Source organism: Lithobates pipiens, unplaced genomic scaffold, assembly GCF_037356315.1.
Source record: "Lithobates pipiens isolate NorthernLeopardFrog02 unplaced genomic scaffold, aLitPip1_a1.2 Scaffold_22, whole genome shotgun sequence".
Lineage (NCBI taxonomy): Eukaryota > Metazoa > Chordata > Amphibia > Anura > Ranidae > Lithobates > Lithobates pipiens.
The window spans coordinates 24640806-24663705 of record NW_027507784.1 but is presented as its reverse complement, the minus strand read 5'-3'; the positions used below and the strand labels follow the sequence as shown (position 1 = coordinate 24663705).

General features: G+C 48.7%; 1 protein-coding gene across 1 annotated transcript in view; it reads right to left on the bottom strand.

The window, feature by feature from the left end:
- LOC143923426 (microfibril-associated glycoprotein 4-like) overlaps positions 1-22433 on the bottom strand; it is a 33939-nt gene extending 11506 nt beyond the window's left edge. Inside the window, exons 1-4 of the mRNA XM_077447085.1 lie at positions 22300-22433; positions 21974-22061; positions 5244-5389; positions 5054-5150 (exon numbers count right to left, since the gene is read on the bottom strand). Of these exons, the coding sequence (XP_077303211.1) occupies positions 5054-5150; positions 5244-5389; positions 21974-22061; positions 22300-22305 (337 nt within the window). The 5' untranslated portion in view covers positions 22306-22433. The remainder of the gene's footprint in view (positions 1-5053; positions 5151-5243; positions 5390-21973; positions 22062-22299) is intronic.
- Positions 22434-22900: the final 467 nt, after the last annotated feature.

Sequence of the window (22900 nt, the reverse complement as noted above, 5' to 3'; positions counted from 1 at the left end):
CAGTGTCATATGCAGCCTTGTCCACCATTGAAGCCTTGCCAGTCAGCCTTGTCCACCATTGCAGCCTTGTCAGTCAGCCTTGTCCACCATTGCAGCCTTGTCAGTGTCATATGCAGCCTTGTCCACCATCGCAGCCTTGTCAGTCAGCCTTGTCCACCATTGAAGCCTTGTCAGTCAGCCTTGTCCACCATTGAAGCCTTGTCAGTCAGCCTTGTCCACCATTGCAGCCTTGTCAGTCAGCCTTGTCCACCATTGCAGCCTTGTCAGTTTTATTTTTGTTTAAAAATGCCGCCACAGAGATACAGAGCCGGATGTCCTGTGTATCTCGGCGGCGCGCGGTAGTTCTCGGCTCTTCTCTGCAGCTTTTGGCCACCAAGAAGGGCCGGAAGCTGCCGAGAACGGCCGAAAGCCGCCGAGAATGGGCGAGGCCGGCCAAAAGCCGCCGAGAAATGGGCGAGGCCAGCCGAAAGCCGCAGAGAAGAGCCGAAGGCGGCTGAAAGCCGCCCAGAGGCTCAGAATTGCGGGGGATCGGGGGTATAACACGCATCTGCGATTTTCCCCTGCTTTTAAGGGGGAAAAAGTGCGTGTTATACGCCGATAAATACGGTAAGTAATCGGGGATTTGGGCCATCAAGATTCATGAAATGTATGATTCTCTGCAGACTGGACTTTAATTTATTCATAAATGATATAGTGCAGCCTTTCTCAACCTTTTCAACACAGTGGAACCCTTGAAATAGTTCTCTGGTCTCGGGGGAACCCCTGCTAAAAAATAGAAATCAACAACTCATAATACATTAGTGTGATGGTCATTGGGAAGAATGGTCCTTACACTTGTGGTCATTGGGAAGAATTACCTCCTTACAGATAGCTAAAAAGATCAATGGGGTCAGTGTGAACTTATCTGAGAGGCAGAAATGGCCCAATGCTGAAGGAACCCCTACAACCTCTGGAGGAACCCTAGTGTTCCACGGAACCCTGGTTGAGAATCACTGATATAGAGGATGGTATAAATAGCTCAATCTCAGTGTTTGCTGACGACACAAAGCTAAGAAGGGAAATAACTTCACAGCAAGACATAGAAATTTTACAAGAGGACCTCAATAAAAGAATGGGCTGAGCAACTACATGGCAAATGAGGTTCAACCACTTGCCGATCAGTGGGCGACCACATACGTCGGCACAATGGCACGGCTGGGCAAATGGGCGTACCTGTATGTCCCCTTTATGAACTTTGTGGACCGTGTACTCTGTGATTCTGCCCACAGGTCCCGCAGGCTCGATGTCCACCGGGGGGCCCACGATTGTGTCACGGAGCAGCAGAACGGGGAGATGCCTATGCTATGTATGCTATTTATAAAATATATAAATACAGCGCTCGCAAACATATGTGAGAAAAAATGATATATAAGGTGAACCAACATAAAGTCCAAGAACAAATCACTGAAAGTGCTCCAATCCAAAGTGAATAAACACTTCAGGTGCACAACACCCCCTTGAGAGTCCCCACTCACCAGATCCACATGACCCCCAGCTTTTCAGTCTGGAGCCTGAATTTTCCTCAGTTTAGGCCGATACATATTCTTCTACATATTTTTGGTAAAAAAAAAAAAATCGCAATAAGCGTTTATTGATTGGTTTGCGCAAAGTTATAGCGTCTACAAAATAGGGGATAGTTTTATGGCATTTTCATTAATATTTTTTTTTTTTACTAGTAATTGTCGGCGATCAGCGATTTTTATTGTGACTGCGACATTATGGCGGACACATCGGATATTTTTGACACATTTTTGGGACCATTGGCATTAATACAGCGATTAAAAATGCACTGATTACTGAAAAAATTTCACTGGCAGTGAAGGGGTTAACCACGAGGGGACAGTGTAGGAGTTAAATGTGAGTGTGTGTGTTTTTTCATTGTAGGGGGCGTGGCCTGGCATGTGACGTCACTGATCATCTTTCCCTATAACAGGGAACAGACGATCGGTTATAGCCACACTAGAAAGCACGGGGAGAGGTTTGTTTACACAGACCTCTCCCCGTTCTTCAGCTCTGTGACCCGATCGCGGGACACCGGCGGCGATCGGGTCCTCGGGTCCCGCGGCCATGCTCATGGAGCTCAGGACTGGGTCGTGAGTGCGCCGGCGGCGGCGCGCGCGCAACCGGTGGCTAGGCTCTTAAAGGGCAACGTACCTGTATGTGCTTGTGCCCAGCCGTGCCATTCTGCCGACGTATATCGGCGTGAGGCGGTCCTTAAGTGGTTAATGGTGATTCTGGCATAGGGAATTAAAGATTCAGTCTCCGGGAGTGTAAGAAGACACAGGGCCACTCATTGAAACTGAAGGAGAAGCAGCTTAGCCTTAAACTGCATAGGGGGTTTTTCACTACCAGGGCAGTAAGCATGTGGAATCCACTTCCACAATTGGTGGTGTCAGCAGAAAGTATTCATAATAAAAAAAAAAAACTCTTTGATGTATATCTTAGCGAGCACAGTATACAGGAATATAGGAAATGATTATGAACATGCACACCGACACAGGTGGAGCTGGATGGACTAGTGTCTTTATTCAACCTTTCCTATTATATAACTATGTAACTCTGGACAAATTTGCTGGACTATATTCAGGCAAATCCAAATAATCACAGTTTACTGATTCACTTGATAAGCAAATTAAATTGTTTATTTCTATCCGAAATGTTTCCATGAACGAAAATTAGGCTTTGTGTTTCCATTTGGCTCTGAGGATGGAATATGCCACGTACACATGATCGGACTTTTCGACAGCGAATCCGTCGGACATTTCGATCGTGTGTGGGGCTCCATCGGACCTTTGCTGTCCAAAATTCTGATGGACTTTAGAGATAGAACCTGTTTCAAATTTTTTCAGCCGGAACTCCGCCGGACCCAGTTTCTATCGAGAAATTCATTCATCTGTGTGCTAGTCCAATGGACAAAAACCGTCGCCGGTGCAGCTATTGGCTACTGGCTATGAACTTCCTTATTCTAGTCCGGTCGTACGTCATCACGTTCGTCTGACTTTGGTGTGATTGTGTGTGTCCAAGTCCGTTCATTCGGAAAGTCAGTCGGAACTCCACCGAAAGTCCGTCGAAAAGACCATCGGACCTAGTCCGTTGAAAAGTCCGGTCGTGTGTACGCGGCATTAGAGTTAAAGAAACTCTGGTCCAATGATTAAGTTTGATCTATGAACGCAATTGTATCAACTTAAAACCTAAATCCATTCCAATCCACAAAAAAAATAAAAATAAAATTGTGATAGCCCCGGCCTGCCATATTCAAAAAATAAAAATGCTTGTCTAAGGATAAGTAATAAACATGAATACTTACATTACACCTCACTCAAGCAGCATCTTTACACCTCTGGCCCTTCACGTCCTCATGTACAACACGGGGGCCTCTAGGTACAATTCTTGTACACCAAAGAAAAAACTGAGAGAGCTTCTAAATTTTCCCCACTCTACCCAAAACAAAATACGCTATATGGCCAAAATGTTGTGGACATTTGGCCATCATATCTTTATGAGCTTGTTGGACATCTCATTCCAAAACCATGCCCTTTAATGTGAAGTTTAACCCCATTTGTGACTCTAATGCCGCGTACACACGGCCGGACTTTTCGACAGCAAAGGTCCGACGGAACGAATCCGGCGGACAATTCGATCGTGTGTGGGCTTCATCGGCTGTCGAAAAAAATCAGACAGACTTTAGATTTAGAACATGTTTCAAATCTTTCCGAAGGACTCGAGTCCGTTCGAAAAATCTGTGCGTGTGCATGCTGGTCCGACGGACGAAAACCGACGCGAGGGAAGCTATTGGCTACTGGCTATGAACTTCCTTATTCTAGTCCGGTCGTACGTCATCACGGTCGAATCCGACGGACTTTGTTGTGATTGTGTGTGGCCAAGTCCGTTCGTTCGGAAAGTCCCTCGGAAGTCTACCGAAAGTCCGTCGGGAAGACCGTTGGACCTGGTCCGGTTGCGTGTACACGGCATTACACTCTTATGCCGCATACACACGATCGGAATTCCGGCCAGAAAAAGACCGATGAGAGCTTTTCATCGGAAAATGCGACCGTGTGTACGCTCCATCGGAATTTAGCTGTCCTAATTTCCGCCAGCCAAAAATTGAGAGCATGTTCTCAATTTTCCCGACGGAAAAACTTTTTGTCTGTAATTACGATCGTGTGTATGCAATTCCGACATGCCAAAAATCACGCATGCTCAGATTCAACTATGAGACAGAAGCTATTGGCTACTGGCTATTGAACTTCCTTTTTCTAGTCACGTCGTACGTGTTGTACGTCACCGCGTTATAAACAATCGGAATTTGGTGTGACCGTGTGTAGGCAAGACAGCTTGAGCCAAATTCCGTCGAGAAAACCATGAGAGCTTTTTCCAACGAGAATTCTGATCGTGTGTACGTGGCATTACGGTCTAATCCGTCGGACTTTGTTGTGATTGTGTGTGGCCAAGTCCATTTGTTCGGAAAGTCCGTCGGAAGTCCGTCGGGAAGACCGTCGGACCTAGTCTGCCGGAAAGTCCAGTTGAGTGTACACGGCATTACACTCTTCTGGGGAGGCTTTCTACAAGATGATTTGGAGTGAGTCTGTGGGAATTTGTGTTCATTCAGCCAAAAGAGCATTTGTGAGGTCATGTACGTTAGCTCACAATTAGTGTTCCAGTTCATCTCAAAAGTATTCAACAGAGTTGAGATAATCTAGCCCACTTGAGTTCCTCCACACCAAAACTCATCAAACCATTTATGGAGCTGGCTTTGTACACAGGCCACCATCATGCCGCAACAGAAAAGGGTGTTCTCCGAAATGTTACCACAAGGTTGGTGGACCACAATTGTGTATAATGTTTTTGTATGCAGTAGCATTAACAGTAATCTTCACTAGATTCTCCTGAACTCCGTCATTCGAAGAGTGGTCCACGTACTTTTGGTAATAAAGAGGTTGGTGTGTTGGTCAGGTGTCCACAAAGTTTAGCCATAAAGTGTAAATTTGGCTTTTACTCGTACTTGCACACTCACCTAACCAGTACTCTCCATCTGCTCGGCCAAACCCTGTCTTATAGTCGGAGTAGCCACGGAAGAAGCTTATAGTACCATTGGACCTCTTTTGGATCACCTGAGGGGACAGTTTGAAGACAATAAATTAGTCAGCCCAAAGTTAATTGAGAAAATGGCATTTATATATAGTTAGCAAATCAATGAATCTCACCGTCCATTTCCCATCATCAGTAGTCATATCACAATACACTGGCACAGCGCTGGATGGCCCCGATGGGTATATAACATAGACTCCATCGGCATCTGCCCCTAGGTCATGGACGTCCTCACAGTCTACTGGATATTGAGTTTCTGAACCTGTTCAAAGACACCAGAAGAAAATCTTGTGCGGTCATTATAATACAACTTAATACACAACTAACAATACTGATATAGCCCCCTGTTCCCAAAAATGGGGTAATATTGTAAATTTAGTTTTTGGCTGTAACCAGCTCAGATTGATTGTATATAGTTTATTAAAGAGGAAGTAAACCCTGATGAGTTTACTTCCTCTTTCATTCCCTGCAAAAGTAAAGCATAATGGACTACTATGCATCGCATCGCATCGCATAGTAGTCCATTATGTGTCACTTAGCTGACACAGGAGCCAGCGATGTCACCGCTGTCCCCTGTAGTCTGGCGGATCCATCTTCTCGGTGGGTCTTGCTGCTCTGCCGCTGTCATTCGGCGAAGCCGCGATGACGTCACTCCTGTGCATGCGCGCGGGAGCCACCACTCGCGGCATATCGCCGTTGACCGCGACGTGCTGTGCGCCTGCGCGTAGCTGAGTACGGCGCATGCGCCGTAGACAGCGGTGTCTGTCTTTCGGAAAATATCTCCTAAACCGTGCAGGTTTAGGAGATATTTCTTGGACCGACAGGTAAGCCTTAATCTAGGCTTACCTGTAGGTCAAAGTTGGTTGTAAGGGTTTACAACCACTTTAATTCTGTCCTGAATTTGACTGTGTTGTGCATTTCCCACTGTTGCCAGTAGGTGTCACTGGTACCACAAGACAGTGTGAGAATAACAACTTCGTTAAAGTGGTTGTAAACCCTTACAAACCACTTTGACCTACAGGTAAGCCTAGATTAAGGCTTACCTGTAGGTCCAAGAAATATCTCCTAAACCTACATGGTTAAGGAGATATTTACTAAAAGACAGTTACAGCTGTCTACGGTGCATGCGCCATAGACAGCGGCACGCAGGCGCACTATCGCCGTTAGCGGCATGCGGCTCCCGTGCGCATGCCACTCACAGTGCCAGAGTAGCGATACCCGGAAGAAGATGGACGCTCCGGACTACAGGGGAGAGCGGTGACTTTGCTGGCTCCTGTGTCAGGTAAGTGACACATATGTATAGTAGCCCATTATGCTTTACCTTTGTAGGGAGACAAAGAGGAAGTAAACCCGTAATGAATATTCTTTTTCCAGAAACAGCCTAGTAGGAGGTTCCTGCCTCTGTGCATTCTGGGAACAGGGCCGGCGCTACCACTAGGCAAACCAGGCAGCCGCCTAGGGCGCACTGCCGCCTAGGGCGCCCGGCCGCTGGTGATCCTACTCCCTCTTTCCCTCAGCAATTAACTTGACAAGCAGCCGCTCTGCTCCCAAGTTCATCCATACAGTATCAGAGGCGCCAGTGCAGCGGCGGCAGGGTACTGTATCCATTATAAAGGGAGGAAAGGAAACATCCCCTGCGCCGCTGCGCTCCCCTGATGATCACAGTGCCACTGCCAGTGAGTGTGACCTGTCTCTGTACCACCACACGCGGGTCTCTATTGTTCCCTAGCGGCGGCAGTGAGAAGAGGAGGGGAGAGAGCTTGGACAAAGAGCAGAGCACCGGCCGGCCCTGAAGTGCTTGCCTGCAGGATACATGGAACCGGCCGAATGATATGGAAGCCCCCGGCTGCATGTAAGTTCGGGATTGGTGCGAATTTCTCCACCCTCCTTCTCCTGGACTGTCAAGATAGTTTGTGAGGACAGGAAGCAGCGCCGCTCTGCTTGGAGTGAGGTTATTACCATGGCGTTCGCACAGGCAGTGGAAAAACAGTACCCAGTAACCTGAATTTAAAAAAAGACTTTTACTGCTGTCAGGTTCATATTGCATTATGTACAGAGGGGGACAGAGTTGTGTGTGTGGGGGGGTTACAAAGGGGGACAGGACAGAGGTGTGGGGGTGGGTGCGTAGAGGAACTGATGTGCTGGGGGGGGGGGGGAGAGGAGAAAAGATATGTGGGGGGAGGGGTTACAGAGGAAAACAAGTGTGTGTGTGCGGGGGGGGGGGGGGGGGGTTAGAGAGGAAGACAGGTGTGTGTGTGTGTGGGGGGGGGGGTTACAGAGGGGAACAGATGTGTGGGGGGGGGCAGAGAGGAATGTGTGTGTGGGGGGGAGGAGGTTACAGAAGGGAACAGATGTATTGGGGGTCAGAGGGGAACAGATGTGTGTGGGGGGGGCAGAGGTCAACGTGTGTGTGGGGGGAGGAGGTTACAAAGGGAAACAGATGTGTGTGGGGAGAGACAGAGGGGAACATGTGTGTGTGTGTGTGGGAGGAGGTTACAGAGGGGAACAGATGTGTAGGGGGGGACAGAGAGGCACATGTGTGTGGGGGAGGAGGTTACAGAGGTGAGCAGATGTATTGGGGGGGCAGAGGGGAACAGATGTGTGGGGGGGACAGAGAGGAACATGTGTGTGTGTGTGTGTGTGTGTGTGTGTGTGTGTGTGTGTGGGAGGAGGTTGCAGAGGGGAACAGATGTATGGGGGGGGGGGCAGAGGGAACAGATGTGTGTGTGTGTGTGGGGGGGGGAGGAGGTTACAGAGGGGAACAGATGTATTGGGGGGCAGAGGGGAACAGATGTGTGGGGGGGACAGAGGGGAACGTGTATGTGTGGGGGGTTACAGATGTGTGGGGGGGCAGAGGGGAACAGATGTGTGGGGGGGGGAAAGAGGGGAACAGATGTTTGTGGGGGGGCATAGGATAACATGTGTGCATGTGTGGGGGGAGGAGGTTACAGAGGGGAACAGATGTAAGGGGGGGGCAGAGGGGAACAGATGTGTGTGGGGGGGGCAGAGGGGAACGTGTGTGTGTGCGTGTGTGTGTGTGTGTGTGTGTGTGTGGGGGGGGGGGAGGTTACAGAGGGGAACAAATGTATGGGGGGGCAGAGGGAACAGATGTGTGTGTGTGGGGGGGCAGAGGTCAACGTGTATGTGGGGGGGAGGAGGCTACAGAGGGGAACAGATGTATTGGGGGGCAGAGGGGAACAGATGTGTGGGGGGGCAGAGAGGAACAGATGTGTGGAGGGACAGAGGGGAACAAAAGTGTGGGGGGGACAGAGGGGAACATGTGTGTGTGGGGGGTAACAGATGTGTGGGGGGGAAAGAGGGGAACAGATGTTTGTGGGAGGGCAGAGGAGAACATGTGTGCGTGTGTGGGGGGAAGAGATTACAGAGGGGAACAGATGTGTGTGGGGGGGGCAGAGGTCAACGTGTGTGTGGGGCGAGGAGGTTACAGAGGTAAACAGATGTGTGTGGGGGGACGGGACAGAGGGGAACATGTGTGTGTGTGTGTGTAGGGGAGGACAGAGAGGCACGTGTGTGTGGGGGAGGAGGTTACAGAGGGGAACAGATGTGTGTGGGGGGGGGGGCAGAGGGGAACATGTGTGTGTGTGTGTGTGTGTGGGGGGGGGAGGAGGTTACAGAGGGGAACAGATGTATGGGGGGGGGGACAGAGGGAACAGGTGTGTGTGTGTGGGGGGCAGAGGTCAACATGTGTGTATGTGTGTGTGTGTGTGTGGGAGGAGGTGACAGAGGGGAACATGTGTGTGTGTGGGGGAGGTTACAGAGGAGAACAGATGTATGGGGGGGACAGAGGGAAACAGTTGTGTGGGGGGGGGGGCAGAGGGGAACATGTGTGTGAGGGAGGAGGTTACAGAGGGGAACAGATGTATGGGGGGGCAGAGGGGAACAGATGTATGGGGGGGGCAGAGGGGAACAGATGTGTGGGGGGGGCAGAGGGGAACGTGTGTGTGTGTGTGTGTGTGTGTGTGTGTGTGTGTGTGTGTGTGGAGAAGGAGGTTACAGAGGGGAATAGATGTATGGGGGGGCAGAGGGGAACAGATGTATGGGGGGGGCAGAGGGGAACAGATGTGTGGGGGGGGGGCAGAGGGGAACATGTGTGTGTGTGTGTGTGTGTGTGTGTGTGGAGAAGGAGGTTACAGAGGGGAATAGATGTATGGGGGGGGCAGAGGGGAACATGTGTGTGTGTGTGTGTGTGTGTGTGTGTGTGTGTGTGTGTGTGTGTGTGTGTGTGTGTGTGTGTGTGTGTGTGTGTGTGTGTGGAGAAGGAGGTTACAGAGGGGAATAGATGTATGGGGGGGCAGAGGGGAACATGTGTGTGTGTGTGTGTGGGGGGGGGGGGAGGTTACAGAGGGGAACAGATGTATGGGGGGGACAGAGGGGAACAGGTGTGTGGGGGGGCAGAGGGGTACGTGTGTGTGTGTGTGTGTGGGGGGGGGGGGAGGAGGTTACAGAGGGGAACAGGTGTGTGGGGGGTGGATACAGAGGGGAACAGATTTTGGGATACAGTGGGGAACACAGGTGCAGGGGGCTACAAAAGATAAACAGAGGTGCGGGGAGGGTATAGAGATAAACAGAGGTGCGGGGAGGGTACAGAGGTGCGGGGAGGGTACAGAGGTGCAGGGAGGGTACAGAGGTGCAGGGAGGGTATAGAGATAAACAGAGGTGCGGGGAGGGTACAGAGGTGCAGGGAGGGTATAGAGATAAACAGAGGTGCGGGGAGGGTACAGAGGTGCGGGGAGGGTACAGAGGTGCAGGGAGGGTACAGAGGTGTGGGGAGGGTAAAGAGATGAGCAGAGGTGCGAGGAGGGTACAGAGGTGCGGGGAGCGTACAGAGATAAGCAGAGGTGCGGGGAGACAGAGATGTGGGGAGGGTACACAGGTGCATGGAGGGTACAGAGGTGCGAGGAGGGTACAGAGGTGCAGGGAGGGTATAGAGATAAACAGAGGTGCGGGGAGGGTGCAGAGGTGCGGGGAGGGTACAGAGGTGTGGGGAGGGTACAGAGGTGTGGGGAGGGTACAGAGGTGCAGGGAGGGTACAGAGGTGTGGGGAGGGTAAAGACATGAGCAGAGGTGCGGGGAGGGTACAGAGGTGCGGGGAGGGTACAGAGATAAGCAGAGGTGCGACTGGGAAGGGGTATTTATTGGACAGATGCCATGTTCTCTAGTCAGTCCTGACCTCGTGGCCCTCCAGGCCTGGAGGCTACACTGCTGCAAGCTGTGCAAGTAGGCCCAGAAGCCTGTCTGGGGTCTACTACTTCCGAAGTGGTCCTTAGGCTGTCTTGCCTGATTGGAAGAAGCCAAGCCAAGCTGAGAAGATCCAGGGGAGGACCCTTGCTGGAAAGAGCCAGGATGAAGGCTGGTCTCTCAGAAGGGCCTGGTGACTTACTTGGAGGACGCGCTTAAATCTAACCTACCCTTATAGTACTGCCAGGTCGGCTTAAAGGTTCTGGTACTGTGCCGCTGTTCTACAATTCAATCAAGGTAATACATTCCTGGCTGCTAAGTTTGTGAGAGAGACTTATCCAGGTATCTGCTGGCTGCTAAGTCCTGTGAGAGAGGCTTATCTAGACATTGTACTGTTTATTAGGTCTGTGGCAGAGACCTACCCAGCTATACAAGATTCTGCTTAGAGAAAGCTGTTTTGTCCTTTATCCTGAAGAGTCTGTAAGTGATCTGCTACAAAAAGGTATCTGCAACCTCCCCTCAACCTCTTTACTACTACTTCTTTCAAGTTCTTTATTAAAGCATTGAAAACTACCTAAAGTGACTGGCGCCCATATTTGTTCTAACTTCCCATTATAGCCATGGACTCAGCCCTGGAGTGAATGTAAGCTCGCTCCCTGTATCTGGAGGTACCCTCTCTTTACTCCCAATATACTCAGGGGGGCGCTACACAGATGGTAGATAGAATTTCCATATTAAACCTAGAATGTCCACAATGGTCACTATATGGGAGGTCCAATATCATTTATATTGCTTTTGGCTGTAACTGGAATTCATAACCAACAGAGAGAAACAATCTTTTGAAATTTTTGATCAGTTGTGGTTCAGTTGAAGTTTTTAAAAGCTTGTCAGCCTCTGAAATTGGGAGTTACTGAAAAGTAAGTCCCGCTGAAGTCAAGAACCTTCAGTGGTGCAAAGGGATGCTAAGAGTTGGGCCTGGCATGTGGCATGAGCCATGGGGCGGCATGGTAAATAGAGCACTAAGCAAAGATTCACAAACGGCATAAGCTGCCACACCACCAAAAATAACACTGAAAGGCAATTTTGGCTTGGGACATCCAACCTCAGATACTCCAAATTGTACCCTCTCTGTACCCTCTTGGGGTCAACTTTAATGCTCAGTAGGTGATAAGGCAGATTACTTGGCAATGAACCTCTTTCTGGTGCAGGAGCTCCTGTGGGTAAACTCCGGCCTAACAAAATACATGAGTGGAAGTCAGTTGTTGAACGAAAAGGTTGCCGTTGGGAAGTGACTTGAGGCAATTGCCAGCCATATTGGGTGTTATCACTCCATGTGGGCGATGAAATCACCGCCTGAAGGAACAACAAGCAGAGAAAGTGGTGTACTAAACAAAAAAGAGGGGACTAATGCCCTTTACACACGGTCGGACATTCCGACCACAAAATCCGTCAGATTTTTTTCTGACGGATTTTGGCCGAAACTTGTGTTGCATACACATGGTTGCACAAAGTTGTCGGAAAACCTGATCGTTCTGAACGAGGTGGTGTCAAACACGTATGTCGGGTCTATAAACGGGCCAGTAGCCAATAGCTTTTGTCTGTCCGTCGGAATTGTCTACACACGATCGGAATTTATGTAATCGGATTTTGTTGTTGGAAAATTTTAGATCCTGCTCTCAAACTTTGTGTGTCGGAAAATCAGACGGAAAAAGTCCGATGGAGCCCACACGCTGTCGGATTTTCCGACAACATGATCTGATCGCACATTTTCCGTCAGAAAATCTGACCGTGTGTACGGGCATTACTGTGAAGACAGAAGCTCCAAAAAAGTACAGGTGGGCTTTTGTATGTGAGGTGTACCTAGGAACCCCTTAGGGGCTAAAGGCAAAGGAGTGTTTTCCCCCTCATTTTGTCATATTTTCTTTATTATTATTTAATACGCTCACTATTATTTTGTATTTACTTCTTTTTTAATAATTAACATACAACCTTTTCATATTTAGCCCTCACAGCTAGTAGGTGGTAAGAAGAGTAAGAGCGGACTACTAAATGACCTAATGAGGGGAGCAATTCTCCAGCCCTTTTTCCCTGCAGTAATGACCCCCTATGGCATTGTCCTTTATACACAGCCTGCCCACAAACATGGACTTTGTATATGTATTCGTAGCACCCTCTAGTGTAGTGTTTTTGTAGAGTAGGTAAATTGTTAGGCTTGGCTGCCAGCCAAGTCTGTGTTTTGACTCTGGGTCAGGATGAGTGGTACAGGAAGGCTGGATGGCGCATTAGGCAGCATCTCTGGTACTTCCCCCCTGCTTGCTGCAAGCTTGGAGAAGTTTCCAGAAGAATGGGAGGGAGGTTAGGAGGAGCTGCCTGGAGCATTGAGGAGGCCCAGCCAATCCCCAGCAAAATCCCTCTTAAATACTGAGAGTCAGGCCAGAGGGGGGCAGTGTGGATTTCAGGTGGAAGCTGGAGATGAAGTGCTGTGGAGGTTGTGAGTGAGTGACTTGTATAGCGCTACCTATGCGAACTGAATCGCCTCAGGGCACTTTCTTGCTACCAGAGTCCATCTGCGGCTTTGCGTGGTCCTTTACCCCGTAAGGTCCTGACATGCTTACAGACACATACAACATTGACATACACATACACACATTAAGGCCAATTTTTTTTTTTTTTTAGACAAGGTCTAATTAACCTACCAGCATGTCTTTGGAGTGTGGGAGGAAACCAGAGTGCCCAGAGGAAACCCACGGAGGCACAGGGAGAACATGCAAACTCCAGGCAGATGGTGTCGTGGTCAGGATTTGAACCAGCGACCCTATTGTTGTTAGGTGAAAGTGCTAACCACTACACCACTGTGCTGTCGGAGGCCCTTTAGGGTAGGCACCTAGACTGGGGGGTGACCTCAGGACTGGGGCTCGGGTGCTGGAGGGATCCTCTTCAGACACACAGAGGAGTCCTGTCCAGAGGCACAGGAGCAAGAGTGAGGACAGCACGACCCAGCTAACACATCCAGGAGATCTCCAGGAACAAGAAGGTGAGTGTGGCAGTCTGGGAGGACTGTGAGAAGTACCAGGAGGGCTGGTGAAAAGGGGAAGCTGCATCCAGGCAGTGCCTGAAGAGGTGGTGCTGGGATCAGTAGCCACAGGAATCTACGTAGCTGGACACTGGGACTTTTTTCTACACACCGAAGGGGCCTGTGGTCCCTGCCTGTAAAAGGGCTTTTGCTTGATCCAGCTGAGTGCCTTGCCAGATCCATCAAACAGTGTTCCAGCTGGGGCTGAGTGGTTCTGCAAACAAGTGATGTGCTGGAGGAAGAGGAGTGTATATAGAGTATATAATTGAAGTGTCCCCTAAGAGACGTTGTTCTAGTCAAGTGGGCATCCCATAATACCCCTACTCCCATCCAAGCTTATTAACTCTCCAGGTGGCGCTCAACCACAGCGGCAGTACAAAGGGAGAGGAAGTCAGGAGGAACATGGTTCCTCTTTGATTTCTTAGGTCACTAGGGCAGCGATCTGGTTGGATGCTGACAGCCCATGTGACTCTGACGCCCACCTTGGGTATTTTGAGTATTTAGGAGGTGAGTGCATACAGTGCATTAGACTCAGGAGCTGACGTTGGTGATTCCATATTCTCTGGCTAGAAGATTTAGTGTGCCTTAAAGGGCCATGGTGGTCTATTCTTATAGTTTATGCCTTTGACGGGGGAATTCAGTTTTCCCCACGTCTCCTTCCATTGTTGATGCCCCATGTGTGTCTTCTGACTTTCTGGTCATCGCCGTCCTCTCCCAGGCATCCAAAGTCACTCAGCACCCACCCAATCAGTCCCGAAGAAGCGAGCATATCTTGCAAAATGCATTGCAATTTGAGTATGGAGCAACTCATTAGCAGCAAATTTGTCAATCTCATTGAATTTTGACCTCAATGGTGGATTCCAACATACCTTTCAACACCGTGACTTTTTTTGTCTTTATACTATAGGATTGGGTATCTGTTTACTCTTTGTAGACTTGGGGTGCTTTTTTATTACCCCCCCCCCTTTTATGATTGTTGTATTTTAATGTATATCTAATAAAATGTGTTATTTTTTAAACAATATCGCCTCATGCTGTGCCGATAAAATCTGTGTTTTGAGAAGCTAAGTTAGCTTCTCTCTCTTTTTGTTATAATTTGTTATAATTGTTATAATTTGACATATTTTATAATAGTTGGTGGGGGTCTTAATTCCCCTATTTAAAGTGGAGTTCTGCCTGAATTTTTTTTTTTAAGTCAGCAGCTACAAATACTAAATACTAAGGACATTTACCTGTCCAGGGAGCCCGTAATGTCCTCACCCCAAGCTGTCCCATCCCTCGGCTCTGGGTGGAGGCGCCGGTATCTTCAGTAAGGTAATCAAGGAAGTGAAGCCTTGCGACTTCACATCCTGGTTCCCTACTGCGCATTCTGAGTGGTCCCTGCTGTCTTCTGGGACCTGACTCCCAAAAAACAGCTGGGGGGACGGAGGAGCGGCCGGACATGGCATAGATCGCCACGGATACTGTGGCAATCTTTTGCCAGAAGTGAGAGCAAATACCTGGATTAGACAGGTATCTGTCCCCCAGGGTCTTAAAGCGGAGTTCCATCCAGAAATTGAACTTCCGATGATTCGGTTCCTTCCCCTCCTCCGGTGTCACATTTGCCACCTTTCGGGGGGGAAAGAACCGATGGGGGAAGGAACCGAATCATCGGAAGTTCAATTTCTGGGTGGAACTCCGCTTTAAGACCCTGGCTCCTGGGTTTGATGCGTTTTTAGCATGTGGATAGTGTAGGGACAGGGTACCCATCTGCCAAGGACAGTTTATTAGTGGCAGGGAGAGATTCCAGATGGCTAGGGAAAGCATAGGGATCGGCCACTCTAAATGGAAACCTCCCCACTTGGGCTTGGACCAGCCAGGCTCTGTCAGTTTGGCTGAGACATGCTCCACTACATGCTGTTGTCATCTGTGAGTGTTCCCGGTTGGGCCTCCTCCTACCAGACTTATGATCTTCTTTACTTTGACTTCTTTATGAGTTCTTTCAATTGCATCTGGACTGAGTGCGTGTTATTGTTCCTGCACCACACAGCATCCACCCATAAACTTGTGACCGCTCAATAAAACAAAACAAGATGAATGGTTATTTTAGCATCATCTCGTTGCCGGATTAAAAATGGAACAGAAGTGAAGATTTGCTATGTTATAGGGAACATCTAGTTCATTTGTGCCTAGAAACATTTTCTGAAACATCTACAGTTTGTTTTGGCTAGAATTCATCCTGAAAAATAAAGGACCACGTCTTGGTATGTGAAGGTGCCTTCAGCCTCATAACTGTATGCCTCTGACCAGGGCTGGACTTACCATTGGGCTTGACTGGGCTCAAGCCCATGGGCCCCGCACAATAGGGGGACCCGCCAAGATACATAGCCAAGTGTACTCGGCTCCGCTCACAGTCACGCCCAGTCCTGCTCTATGATGGGCATAACACAGGGACTGGGCGTGACTGTGAGCTGAGCCGAGTACACTCGGCTACTCTCGGCTTCGCTCGGGACTGCGAGAGGACCCGGGAGCTGCCGAGATACACAGGACTCTGTATCTCGGCGGCGCCATTTTTAAACTTCAAGACTGCAATGACAAGGCTGCAAATAACACTGGGGCAAGGCTTCAGATGGATGGACAAGGCTGCAGATGGACACTGATAAGGCTGCATTGATGGGCATTTAAATGTAAGTTTTTTTCCTTAAACTTCCCTCCTAAAAGTTTTTTTCCTTAAAATTCCCTCCTAAACTTGGGATGCATGTTATATGCCGGCGCATGTTATACACCGGTAAATACGGGGGGCCCCCACCACCCTAAGTCCTGCCCTGCCTCTAACCATTAGTGTGAGCAGATCTGGAGTGGAATTCGGAGATGACATTACTGTGCTGCCCATTGTTCTAACTGGGGGTTCTGAAATGGATAAAGACCTGACTCTACCAACATGGCTGCCCCCAAGCAGAGACACAGGCAAGCAACGGGCAATACTAGTGACTATTCTTTTGCCCTCTATATTTTTGGGTACAATTTCTGGAGTTCAGTTTGTTTTTTATATGTATGATGGGTTTATATAAGTATTTGGTTCATAACATAATAAAGTAAAACATGACAGCAGAGCTAACAATGTTAATGTCTAAGTCCATGTCTCCTTTCACCTTAAATAGTTTGTTTGGGCTATGACCTTTTTTTTTGTTTTTTTTTGAGAACAGGTAAATTTCCAGGCTTGGCTGGCAGCCAAGCCTGTGTGTTCTGGTGATCTGGGTTGGGAGTGGCTCAGAGTAGTGCTGGGTGACTCACAGGTGACGTCACTAGGACCTCCCACTTCTTTCCAGAATCTTCTGGTACTTTCTGGAAAGAGAAGCAGAGAGGGGAGGTGGAGTCACCTGAGGTATTCTGAAGAGCCCTGACCAATCCCCAACTTGAATTTGCAGGGGGCAGGCCTCCTTAAATATTCAGGATCAGCCCAGCTTTTTGCTACTTTTTGCTATAATAAATATCCTCTATTATTATATTTTTAACCACTTAAGGACCGCCTCCTGCACATATACGTCAGCCGAATGGCACGGCTGGGCACAAGCACGTACCGGTACATTGCTTTTTAATTGCTCAGCCGTGGGTCAGGAGCACGCCAGCGGCGGCGCGCTCCTGAGCTGGTCCTGAGCACGTGACTGTGGCCACGGGACCAGCGGACCCGATCGCCGGTGGTGTCCCGTGATCGGGTCACAGAGCTGAAGAACGAGGAGAGGTCTGTGTAAACAAACCTCTCCCCGTGCTTCCTACTGAGCCTGTCACTGATCGTCTCTTCCCTTTTATAGGGAAAGATGATCAGTGACGTCACAAGCCAGGCCACACCCCCTACAATAAAAAAAACACATAACGTCATATATAACCCCTACACTGACCCCTAGTGGTTAACTCCTTCACTGCCAGTGTCATTTACACAGGAATCAGTGCATTTACATAGCACTGATTGCTGTATAAATGACAATGGTCCCAAAAATGTGTCAAAAATGTCCGATGTGTCCACCATAATGTTGCAGTCACAATAAAAATTGCTGATCGCCGCCATTACTAGTAAAAAAAAAAATATTAATAAAAATGCTATAAAACTATCCCCTATTTTGTAAACACTATAACTTTTGAGCAAACCAATCAATGATCGCTAATTGCGATTTTTTTTACCAAAAATATGTAGAAGAATACGTATCGGCCTAAACTGAGAAAAAAAAAGTTTTTTTATATATTTTTGGGGGATATTTATTATAGCAAAAAGTAAAACATATTGCATTTTTTTCAAAATTGTCGCTCTATTTTGGTTTATAGCGCAAAAAGAAAAACCGCAGGGGCGATCAAATACCACCAAAAGAAAGCTCTATTTGTGGGAAAAAAAGGACGCCAATTTTGTTTGGGAGCCACGTCGCAGGACCGTGCAATTGTCAGTTAAAGCAACACAGTGCCGAATCGCAAAAAGGGGCCTGGTCCTTTGGCTGCAAATTGGTCCGGGGCTTAAGTGGTTAAAAAAGCTAATTTTTCCTCAGTTTAGGTCGATATCTATTCTTCTACATATTTTTGTTAAAAAAAAAACAATTGCAGGGGATAGATTTAATGTATAGTATTTTTATTATTTATTTTTATTTTTTTACTAGTAATGGTAGCGATCTGCGATTTTTATCTCGACTGCGGCATTATGACGGACATATCGGACAATTTTGACACTATTTTGGGACCATTGTCATTTATACAGCGATCAGAGCTCTAATATGCATTGATTGCTGTAAAGATTTCACTGGCAGTGAAGGGGTTAACACTAGGGGGCGATTGAGGGGTTAAATGTGCTCCCTGGGAGGTGATTCTAACAGAAGGGGGAGGGGACTGACTAGGGGAAGTGACAGATCATGGTTCTTAGCTAATAGGAACACACAATCTGTTGCTGCTCTCAGAACAGAACACGGATTTGTGTGCTTACACACGCTTCTGTGTTCTGTCCCTCGTGCTCGTGATCGCTCGTGGCTGGTGGTCATTGCGACCGGCGCCCACGAGTATTGGCACCCCCGCAGTGCAGTGGAAGCACGCCTGCTATCCCGATCCCGCGAGCCAATGTATAGCTACGACAGTTCACGGGATTGTGACGACCTGCCGCAGTAAAATGATGGCAGTTGTTCGGCAAGCGGTTACAGTGAAAGGAAACAAGGACTTAGTCTTTAGGTATCTTTGGTGCGTAGCGATGTTGGTGCAAATTGCTCAAGGGTTTAGCTCCAACGAGACTCCATGTTTTCTAAAATAAAATGAAGCAAAGAGCATCATTATACTTTTCCCTTATTCCTTTTGCTGCCAGATCGATACGTTGTACAGTCCTGACAGCGGGGGGGGGGGGGGGGGAGGGGTTTAAACACAATCCTGGTGGCTGCAAGCCCCGTCATTGTGTGTAAATCTGGCAAGCAGACTCCTGCCGCCAGATCCTTTACACACACCCCCGGTAACGTGCCCCCCCCCCCTCCACGTGTGCCCACTCACCGTGTATTGCAGGCTTTGCGCATGCCCATCTGCAGGCCGGGGACCAGCATAGTGGGTGAAATAAAAAAATTGGAACTACCACTATTTTATTCTCAAAGGCAGGGGTCTCCAAACTCTCTAAAGAAAGGGACAATTGACTATCCTTCAGACTTTAGGGGGGCCGGACTGTGCCCATTGGGAGTAAACAATGCCCGATGTTTGGAAACAGGGGGAGAAATAGTTGATGTCAATGCGAGGAATAGTGCCCCATTTTTGTTGTCAGTTGCAGGAATTATGCCCCATTGCTGGTGTCAGCAGCAGGAATTATGCCCCATTGTTGGTATCAGAGGCAGAAATTATGCCCCATTGTTGGTGTCAGTGGCAGGAATTATGCTCCATTGTTGGTGTTAGAGGCAGGAATCATTGTTTGTGTCAGTGGCAGCAATAATGCCCCATTGTTGGCGTCAGTGACAGGAGTAGTGCCCCATTGTTGGTGTCAGTGGCAGGAATTATGCCATATTGTCGGTATCAGTGGCAGGAATTATGCCCCATTTTCAGTGGCAGGAAATATGGCCCATTGTTGGTGTCAGTGGCAGGAATTATGCCATATTGTCAGTATCAGTGGCAGCAATTATGCCATATTGTCGGTATCAGTGGCAGGAATTATGCTGCATTGTCAGTGGCAGGAAATATGCCCCATTGTTGGTGTCAGTGGCAGGAATTATGCCATATTGTCAGTATCAGTGGCAGAAATGTTGCCCCATTGTTGGTATCAATGGCAGGAATTATGCCCCATTGTCAGTGGCAGGAAATATGCCCCATTGCTGGTGTCAGTGGCAGGAATTATGCCCCATTGCTGGTGTCAGTGGCAGGAATTATGCCCCATTGCTGGTGTCAGTGGCAGGAATTATGCCCCATTGTCAGTCGCAGGAATTATGCCCCATTATCGGTATTAGTGGCAGGAAATATGCCCCAATGTTGGTGTCAATGGCAGGAATAATGCCTAAAGGGCTGGATAAAGGCAAGCAAAAAGCTGCAGTTTGGAGACCACTACTCTAGTGTATCTGCCTTCAGAAGATATATCATATTTTGGGGATTTTATCAAGTGCTGCAAGAGAGTCTGGTCACTTCAGTGTGGTCACTTCAGGCTGGTCACTTCAGTGTGGTCACTTCATTCTGGTCACTTCAGTGTCCTCACTTCAGTCTGGTCACTTCAGTGTGGTCACTTCAGGCTGGTCACTTCAGGCTGGTCACTTCAGTGTGGTCACTTCAGGCTGGTCACTTCAGTCTGGTCACTTCAGGCTGGTAACTTCAGGCTGGTCACTTCAGGCTGGTCACTTCAGTGTGGTCACTTCAGTGTGGTCACTTCAGGCTGGTCACTTCAGTCTGGTCACTTCAGTCTGGTCACTTCAGGCTGGTCACTTCAGTCTGTTCACTTCAGGCTGGTCACTTAAGTGTGGTCACTTGGCTGGTCACTTCAGTCTGGTCACTTCAGGCTGGTCACTTCAGTGTGGTCACTTCATTCTGGTCACTTCAGTGTCGTCACTTCAGTCTGGTCACTTCAATGTGGTCACTTCAGGCTGGTCACTTCAGTGTGGTCACTTCAGGCTGGTCACTTCAGGGTGGTCACTTCAGTGTGGTCACTTCAGGCTGGTCACTTCAGTGTGGTCACTTCGGACTGGTCACTTCAGTCTGGTCACTTCAGTCTGGTCACTTCAGGCTGGTCACTTCAGTCTGGTCACTTCAGGCTGGTCATTTAAGTGTGGTCACTTCAGGCTGGTCACTTAAGTGTGGTCACTTGGCTGGTCACTTCAGTCTGGTCACTTCAGTCTGGTCACTTCAGTGGGGTCACTTCAGTGGGGTCACTTCAGTGTGGTCACTTCAGTGGGGTCACTTCAGTGTGGTCACTTCAGTCTGGTCACTTCAGGCTGGTCACTTCAAGTTGGTCGCTTCAGTGTGGTCACTTCAGTCTGGTCAATACAGGCTGGTCACTTCAGGTTGGTCGCTTCAGTCTGGTCACTTCAGTCTGGTCACTTCAGTGTGGTCGCTTCAGGCTGGTCACTTCAGTGTGGTCACTTCAGTCTGGTCACTTCAGTGTGGTCACTTCAGTCTGGTCACTTCAGGCTGGTCACTTCAGTGTGGTCACTTCAGGCTGGTCACTTCAGTGTGGTCACTTCAGTCTGGTCACTTCAGTGTGGTCACTTCAGTCTGGTCACTTCAGTGTGGTCACTTCAGTCTGGTCACTTCAGTGGGGTCACTTCAGTCTGGTCACTTCAGGCTGGTCACTTCAGTCTGGTCACTTCAGTGTGGTCACTTCTACATACAGAGTTTCAATCATTGTTCCTACTCTGGTGGAACCCATCCAAATGGATGGAATTCAGTAAATGTTCTGAGATCCGTACAGCGTGTGGATTTGGGGGAAGGCTCTGTCTGTTACACGGCTAGACTTACATACTCAGACCTTTTGGAAGAAGCTGCCATGGAGGCTCTGATTGGGCTACAGACCCCTGGCGAGGTCAGGTGGATTTCGGAAAGTCTGCGTCAGGAGTGACGAGACGTCGGCGCTCAGGTGGGGTAAGCCCGATGTCAGCGCTAGTTCACCAGGAGAAAGAACAGAGTGTCACTAAACCTACGAAGGTTGGCCGTGGCGGAGGAATTTGGCCAGAAAGCGGCTTTACCCCGTGCAGATGTGAGCGAGAAGCATTGAGTCATTTAGATATCGAATTACTGCCCGTTCCCCAAACACAAGCAGCCGTGTACACACATAGCAGAGGGAAGTCATTCCGTAAACTCAGTCTGCTACGAATGTTAATGTCACACATGTTGGAATGTTTAGTTACGAAAGGCATTTGAAGAAAACAATAGGAAAGAAGAGAACGGAAGGGTTAATGATGGAAAAAGAAAAAAAACGATAGCCAGAGCGCTCGTCTTTGGCTGCCCTTGGATTGGGGGAGAGAGCTGGAGCGTAGTTCAGCTACAGTGCAGATGTCACAACTCAAAAACAATCCAAAAACTCATCCCAAGAAACCTGCTTTGTACGTTTTGTTTAGTTTTTGGAGCAATGACTATCCAGCTGTTTGCAGGGGGATGTTGGACCCCACTCACCGTTCTCATGGTCCGTCTTTAAAGTTTGACTTTGTGCCGGCTTCAGGACCACCAACAGAAGGAAGAGGAGACCCAGGCGTCCTGGAACCTGCAAGAAAAAAAGCCAAAAATGTATGATGGAACCTCAAATCCCCCTTCATTTTAAAGAGCCGCGACTACTCTATCAGTCCTGACATGACCCTTTGCGAAAAGGGATCCTCGCTGCAAACCCCCCCCCGGGCTTCCTTAATTCCAAGTCGTTCTTCCCCCCCACCGTCCCCACCACAGCTGGAAAAACTTGGGAACGGGAGTGAGATTTGGCAGGCGTGAGCCCCTGGACTCCTTACCTCCATGCCTGCAGTCTGCAGAGTGTGAGTTTGCTATTTAAGGTCTTGTATTTATATGTTGCGTCTAGTCCAGAGAATCCCTCCTTTCTGAGACTTCGCTGCTCCGGGTTTCTAATGTGAGGGGAGGAATGAGAAAAAGGGGGGGGGGGGGGAATGTGCAAATTGTGTGCACAGGATTCAGGATGGTGAGGCTGCAGCGGACAACAAGACGCACAAGGAGAAGATAGGAAGACGTAAGCAAGCTGATGGACTAGGGGGGAAGAGAGACAGAAAGAGAGGAGATGAGCCAGAATTGGAGGCTCCAAGCTTAGGGTGCAATCTACAAAGTCGAAATATATTTGTTTTTTTACCCGCCCAGAAGAATTTGTAATTCCGGTCAGCCGGTCTTGTGATTTACACACATCAGCCAAGGCAGCACATCTATTCAGGTTGTTCTTATGGCTGCCACCAGAATGCCGATTGGACAAAAGAATCTGCGTCCTGTTGGCAGGACTCTGATCCAAGGAAGCCGTGAATTGATCTTTCTGGTTAAGTGTTTAAATCGCAAAACAGGCTGAACAAACTTACAAAAACCCTTGGCGTGCAAAGCAATAAATAAAGA